General features: G+C 34.4%; 1 protein-coding gene across 12 annotated transcripts in view; it reads right to left on the bottom strand.

The window, feature by feature from the left end:
* LOC106883142 (6-phosphofructo-2-kinase/fructose-2,6-bisphosphatase) overlaps window positions 1-6,776 on the bottom strand; it is a 160,856-nt gene that overhangs the window by 81,083 nt on the left and 72,997 nt on the right. For all 12 annotated transcript variants that reach the window (XR_008263976.1, XR_008263975.1, XM_052967237.1 and 9 more), the window contains 2 exons: window positions 5,819-5,882; window positions 5,111-5,245 (listed from right to left, as the gene is read on the bottom strand). Coding sequence is in view for 10 of the 12 variants with exons in the window: in XM_052967237.1 (XP_052823197.1) it covers window positions 5,111-5,245; window positions 5,819-5,882 (199 nt within the window). In the remaining 2 variants the exon portion in view is untranslated. The remainder of the gene's footprint in view (window positions 1-5,110; window positions 5,246-5,818; window positions 5,883-6,776) is intronic.

Raw genomic sequence — 6,776 nt, forward strand, 5'->3', positions numbered from 1 at the left:
ACCCTCCCTATAGTGAGTTTTCTATTTGTAATGTTGAGTGACCAAGCACTCTTCTCCCATGAAAAGATATATAGATCCCCTATAGAACAGATAATTTTCAGAAGGGGCTTGTATAGCTGTAGAAATCAGTTAGTATGTGCACAACCTTAGAAGACTGCTGGCAGAAAAAAAAGAACCTACATTTTCTCAAGTTCATTTGAAAACAAGTCTGTCATAAGGATTACAGGGCTTACAAAATCTAGCAAATCCAGATGAAAATTTCTTTCAAAATTTGTTAAAGAATTGTTTTTTCCTGTGCCAGCCATTCCAGTACATGTGTAAGACATGTTGATGTTTGTCAAGAACTTTTGAATTATGTTCATGTTGTTGCATTTCCCATCTTTTCCCTCCCTTAGCTTCTATATCAATAGTTGTCCAATTCTCTACTAGAACATAGTTCAGTTTTTCTCCAAAAGTTTTGTTCTTTGTTGTAGAGAATTCTCTATTTGTATAATTTCAATTCTCTGTAAATATTCACTTTATCTTTTTGAAAACTTTATCTGAGTTGCTTAATTCTTGTATTCTTTAAGATGGTGGTACTCAGTCTTTTTGACAATGTAGTGCACTGGCAATTAAACATAAAATTATTGGTACACTTTGTTGTTTTTCCCTGACTAGGATGCACAAGCACTTTGTTGTGTTGACACCCCCAGACAATGAAGTAGGCTAGTCCAATACATAGATATAGAGGGAGAAGTCTAGACGTCGTAGTAGTTGAGTAGAGGTCATCCAAACGTGCGATATAACAGTGGCAATGAGGATGAGATAGCTCAGACAGCCATTGTGTAGTATTACGATATAACAGTGGCGACAAGGATTTTGTAGCTCACACAGCCACTGCGTAGTATTGCGATATAACACACTTTTACACACGCATATACATATGATGGGTTTTTTAGTTTCCTTATACCAAATTTGCTCACTAGGCTTTGGTCAGCCCAAGGCTACAGTAGAAGACACTAGCTTAGGGTACTGCACATTAAATGGAAAGTTAAAAGAACAAATATTTTAAAGTGAGAAATTTAGAAAAAATATATATATATTGAAAACCTTGTTTTATTTATATATATGTACAACAAAATTGTGAATCTCATTTTTCAAGCCATTCAAGCATTAGTATAGATTTCCTAATGCTTTAAATTGTATTTTGAAAAACCTGCATCACACATAGATACTATTTGCAGTACACTGTTTGAGAATCCCTGCTCTACAGTTTGGGTTTTCTGTACTGAATTAATGTTATTTTACTGAATTTCTGTTTCTCAATAATTTTAAGGATAGCATTAGATAATATTTCTGAAGCATGACCTTTGAACGTTGGGCCTCATGGAGGTGATGATGAGTGACCGAGACCTTTGAAGACATGCTGTGCTTGAGAACACCCAGCAAGCTAAGCGAGACTGTAACCATGACCTATGCCAGTGCAGCATACCCAGTCCATTTAAGAGTACCTTTCAATCATTGGGTAATAAACTGTGCTTGTGAAGACCTGTTGAGTCAAGTGAAGTCATTGTCATGGTCAATGCCAGTGCCGCCTCACTGGTCCCGTGCCAGTTGTATGTAAAAAGCACCATTCGAGCATGGTCGCCACCAGTGCCACCTGACTGGCTCCTGTGCTGGTGCCACTGGCTATGACCATGCTCGAATGGTACTTTTTACGCAAAAAGCACCATTCAAGTGTGGTTGATACCAGTACTGCCTGAATGGCCCTCATGCCGGTGGCATGTAAAAAGCACCCACTACACTCTCAGAGTGGTTAGTATTAAGAAGGGCATCCAGCTGTAGAAACCTTGCCAGGTCAGATTGGAGCCTGGTACGGCCTTCTGGCTTGCTAGTCCTCAATCAAACCGTCCAACCCATGCCAGCATGGAAAGTAGATGTTAAATGATGACGATACATACAGATATATATACACACATATATATATATATACATGCACACACACATACATACACAAATATGTGTGCACACACATATAAACATATACACACACACACACATATACATGTGCACACACAAATATACATACATAAACATATGTACACACATATACATATAAACGTATGTATATGTACATACATATATACATGCATACATATATGTACACACACATATATATACATACATATAAACATATCTGTATACACACACACATTCGGGTTATAAACTCATAGCCTTAACACAGTATTCTTTGCTGATAGTGTAAGATTAGTGTATTTCTCAGAAAGTATTACTTACTTTTAACACTCAATGCTTTTACTCTTCTGTACATTACATGCACATATTATCCATGGCTCTACCTATCTCCTTAACTTCTTCAATTTCTATCACTTATTTGACTACTTCATTTCCTGTTTTGAAAATATCCATCAACCATCATCATATTTATGTCCATCGGATTGCTTCCTCGTTGCTTTAGGCAACTCATCTTGTCAGAACTCTACCAGTTCTAGGCTGATTACCTCTGGCAACAAATCTGTTTCACTCGCAATACATATGAAACGGTTAAGTAAATTACAACCAAGACATGCTCCTTCACAACTAAAGCCCATAAATGTCAAGCAGTTTATTAATAATTGCACAAACAAATAACATTACCTATATACTTCAAAGTTAACCACAACCATCAACTCGAAAGCCTTCATTTATCACCTGACTACCATCAGGAGAGAGCTTGGACATTCTCTCTTGTCTGCCTAATGGCAGCAGAGCTTACTGGTAACTTGCCAAGACTTTGAGGAATCTGTACCAACTACTACTCTTTATTAGTAGCACTACTGCTGAAAAGGTCTCCATATCTGCTACCTACATTGTCGATTCATACTGCCCAGATTCAACAAAACTTCTTAAATACTGCTTCACAGATTTACTACCTGCCAAAATTCTGTCCCTACACAAATAGATCAGCCCTGATGGTATCTGTTTCATCATCCTCAAACAATGAGCTTTAGAAGTAGCTCTTATTCTTGCCAATTTCTTCAATCTTAGTTTTATTTATCCTTTATCTTTTACTTGTTTCAGTCATTTGACTGCGGCCATGCTGGGGCACTGCCTTGAAGGGTTTTTAGACAAATAAATTGACCTCAGGACTTACTTTTTAAGCCTAGTACTTATTCTATCGGTCTCTTTTAATGAACTGCTAAGTTATGAGGACATAAACACACCAACACAGGTTGTTAAGCGATGGTGAAGGACAAACACAGACACAAACACGCACACAAATATATATATATACACGAGGGGCTTTCGGTTTTCATCTACCAAATCTACTTACAAGGCTTTGGTTAGCCCAAGGCTATAATAGAAAACACTTGCCCAAGGTGCCATGCAATGGGACTGAACCCAGAACCATGTGGTTGGGAAGCAAACTTCTTACCACACAACCATGCCTTTCTATAAAAGTTTATTGCAATCTTGTGTGCAGCGTGTTCCATTTCCAAAAAAGAGCAATTTCTGTCACCCTACCTCTTTCAAATTCAATATCTCAGAGGAAATGATAATATTTAACTGTAATGTCTTTCATTACTTGAAGTTTCTCTCTCTCTCTCTGAGTAATCATCAATACAAATTCAATAAAACCAAATCTATTACAAACATGTGGCTCCTTGCTTTTGAAGACTTTAGCAAAAGAAGCATGACATCAATGAAGTATTTAACTATATCTAGCATGAGAACTTTCTAGCTAAGCTACCATTTGTCTCATTTCTTGATCATAAGCTTTCAGTCAGACAGCAGCTTTGCTGAATTGTCTGATAGGGTTCTATGTGATTCACAATAGCCACTGTGATGTTCTGCAGCATTCAGTAATGTGTTCTTCACTCATCTGTCTCTACATTATTGTCTTGCTTCACAACTCACTTTTATGCACTTCTTTTTAAATTTCTACATGCAGGAGTTATCTACACCTCATGCTAGACTTGTATCTTCACTTGTCATAAAGGACTTATAGCTAAAACTTTTTAAAAAGTGCTGAATTTTATAATCTGATTTTTATTAAAATTGCATTTCATAAACTAGGAGTCTTCTTTAAGACATGAAAAATTTCATACCTGATCAGTTGCTGAACTTCTACAAGACAAGCACACATTAGGGTGCTATGCATATATCTAAGGAAGTGTTGTTGCGATATCCACACAGAAAGATAACTATACTACCTCTAAAAGAAGTCCATGTATTTTAACTGCTAGCATCACGTGCTGTTCTTTTCTGTTTCCCCTTCCAGCTAGCCTCACAGAATCTCCATTCAAGCCTACCAGTTTTGTCTCCCTTCAACACCTCTGTATTTCAGTCCCAGACAACACACAAAACATTATGATCCTTCCTTCCTTCAGAAGGAAGTGTCTGGAAATCCCTTCTCACTAATTGTTTTCCGGGAGGTATCAGCCAGTAGATATTCGAAATGAATATCAACTACATCAACTTTAATTGACTGGAAAGATGTCTTCTTTTGACTAACTTATAAAACGAAGCAACATAGTTTGAAGACAAAAATTACATGCCACTAAAATTAAAGTTTCTATTATGGACAAAGAACTGTCGTAGAAGCAACAGAATATAAAAGAGACAACATTAATTAAAAACTTAGTATGAAGTTCAGAATGGTTATCATTCATGAAATTAAGTTAAATATATATTTCTACTGAAATAAAAGTTCAATTTAAACCAGAAAACATATATTATATATGGTACCTAATGACAAAAGAAGATTAAATTGTTCTTTAGTTTCACAAAAAGAAAATACAAGCATAATGAACTCAAATTTAAAACACATTTTTCCCCACCTGTCAATTACATTAACTTTGAGCTAAATACTTCATTCTAAATACTTTTAAACTATTGCTACTTGATGCATTTGTCCAATGCCAACTTGTACATATTTCAATATCAGACTGTAGAGAAAATGAAGTAAAGGAAAATGACTGAATTTAGACAAAATATATCAATTTATTCTGAAAGTAGATGTAAACACAAACTGAAAAAGGAAAAAAAAAAAAAAAAAACTGGAAACATTTAATATACAAACATTTCTCAATTTTTAACAAATATAGAAAATATTAGCAAAGGAACATACCAAGATATTTGCTTCAATTATAGATGGATCATCACAGAGTGATTCCACAAAAAACAGTTTGAAGTTATTTTGTACAGTAAAGAAATCCACCAATAACTTTCGCCTCTCTCTGGCTGTATTTGTAGCATCAACAACCTGAAAAACAGAAATTCAGTAACTTTAAGAAAATGAAAGAACATTCAGTAATCATTTGGAAAGATAAAACTAATTTAGATAACACCATGTCTGAGAATTTAGATAAAATTTGCTTCATATAATAGCCATTACTATTCAGAACTTATGGAATCTACTTGAACACCACTATGCAAAGAAAAAAAAGAATCTCCTTAAGTTACTTCATAAATATTATGTTTTGTGGATCCTTTATTAATTGCTTTCAACTGAGCTGTATTCCTTCAGAAATTCAATGAGAAAATTCTTCAAAATTTGAAGACGTACCTCTGTAGACTGGGTTATGTTCTATTACCTTGGACACCTACCCTAATAAAGACATAATCAGTTAAGAAATGAATTTATGATTAACTGAGCAATGCGATTTCCTTAACTTTTCTTTTCTAAAATATTCCCCATGTGAAATAAATATTACAAACTTTTAATATCAACATTGCAAATTTTTAATATCAGAGAGTGAAGCAATCTCAATTTAGCTGACTACAACCTTGAATTAAATACTGATATGATTGAAAATGAATTGAAAGAAATACTTACAGCAACTTCACCACCACTCGAGAGATAAGCACGAGCATCTTCAATAGCTAACAGAGCACATTTACTGAAACGGAGGTTAATAGCTTTTAAGTTTTCAATCATTTCATAAAATCAAAAATGTAACTTTTCTTTCAGAAATTCATGCTTGAAGGTAACTAACTATAATAATCTATTGAAATTGATCTTGAAATATATTTTATTTATTCTGATCAAAAACTTCTTGCTCATTATGAAAATTAAATTTAAGAGGGAATACAGATTATTTGATTTTCTTTTAATGCTACACATACAATATTCATTTCAATTATTGATTGAAATTATGAGTATTTAATCAAACAGTATGTTACTAAAATCAATGAGATATTATAAGAGGAAGTAAATCTATTTTGATTGCCTGATATTATATCAAAATTGATATAATATCATGCTTAAGACCGTTAATTGAAACGACCAATGAAACAAATCCATTTTTGAAGGTGTATCCTTTAACTAGTTTTAATTATATCATCATTTCTGTTCCATTTTAACAAAACTGTATGGTGAGGAATCCTATATTGGGGAGTGGTAATGACTAGGGTAGGGTAGCTGACTGCTTATTGTGATCATTCGTCTTTTGGTTTCCTGTAGCTTTGCTTTTTTTTTTTTACAAACCTAGTGAACATACATATATTTCCTATTTCACAAAAATTCGAACAATAAATATAAGACCCAAGTTAAAAAGATTCTCAACAATAAATGGCGGTGCCCCAGCATGGCCACAACACGAGCTGAAACTAGCTAAAATGAAAAAAATTAAAAAATGAACGCAACTTCTCTGGTTGACATTAAGACACCCACCCCCAATAAGGGCCTTAACTCCCACATTTTAGAGCTCCATGACCTCCATTTTGCAGGAGCAAAATCCTTTTAACAGGTTTCATAAGACTGAAATTTTGGAATCTGCCCATAAAGATCAGTA

The sequence above is a fragment of the Octopus bimaculoides genome, chromosome 4, assembly GCF_001194135.2.
Source record: "Octopus bimaculoides isolate UCB-OBI-ISO-001 chromosome 4, ASM119413v2, whole genome shotgun sequence".
Taxonomy (NCBI): Eukaryota; Metazoa; Mollusca; class Cephalopoda; order Octopoda; family Octopodidae; genus Octopus; species Octopus bimaculoides.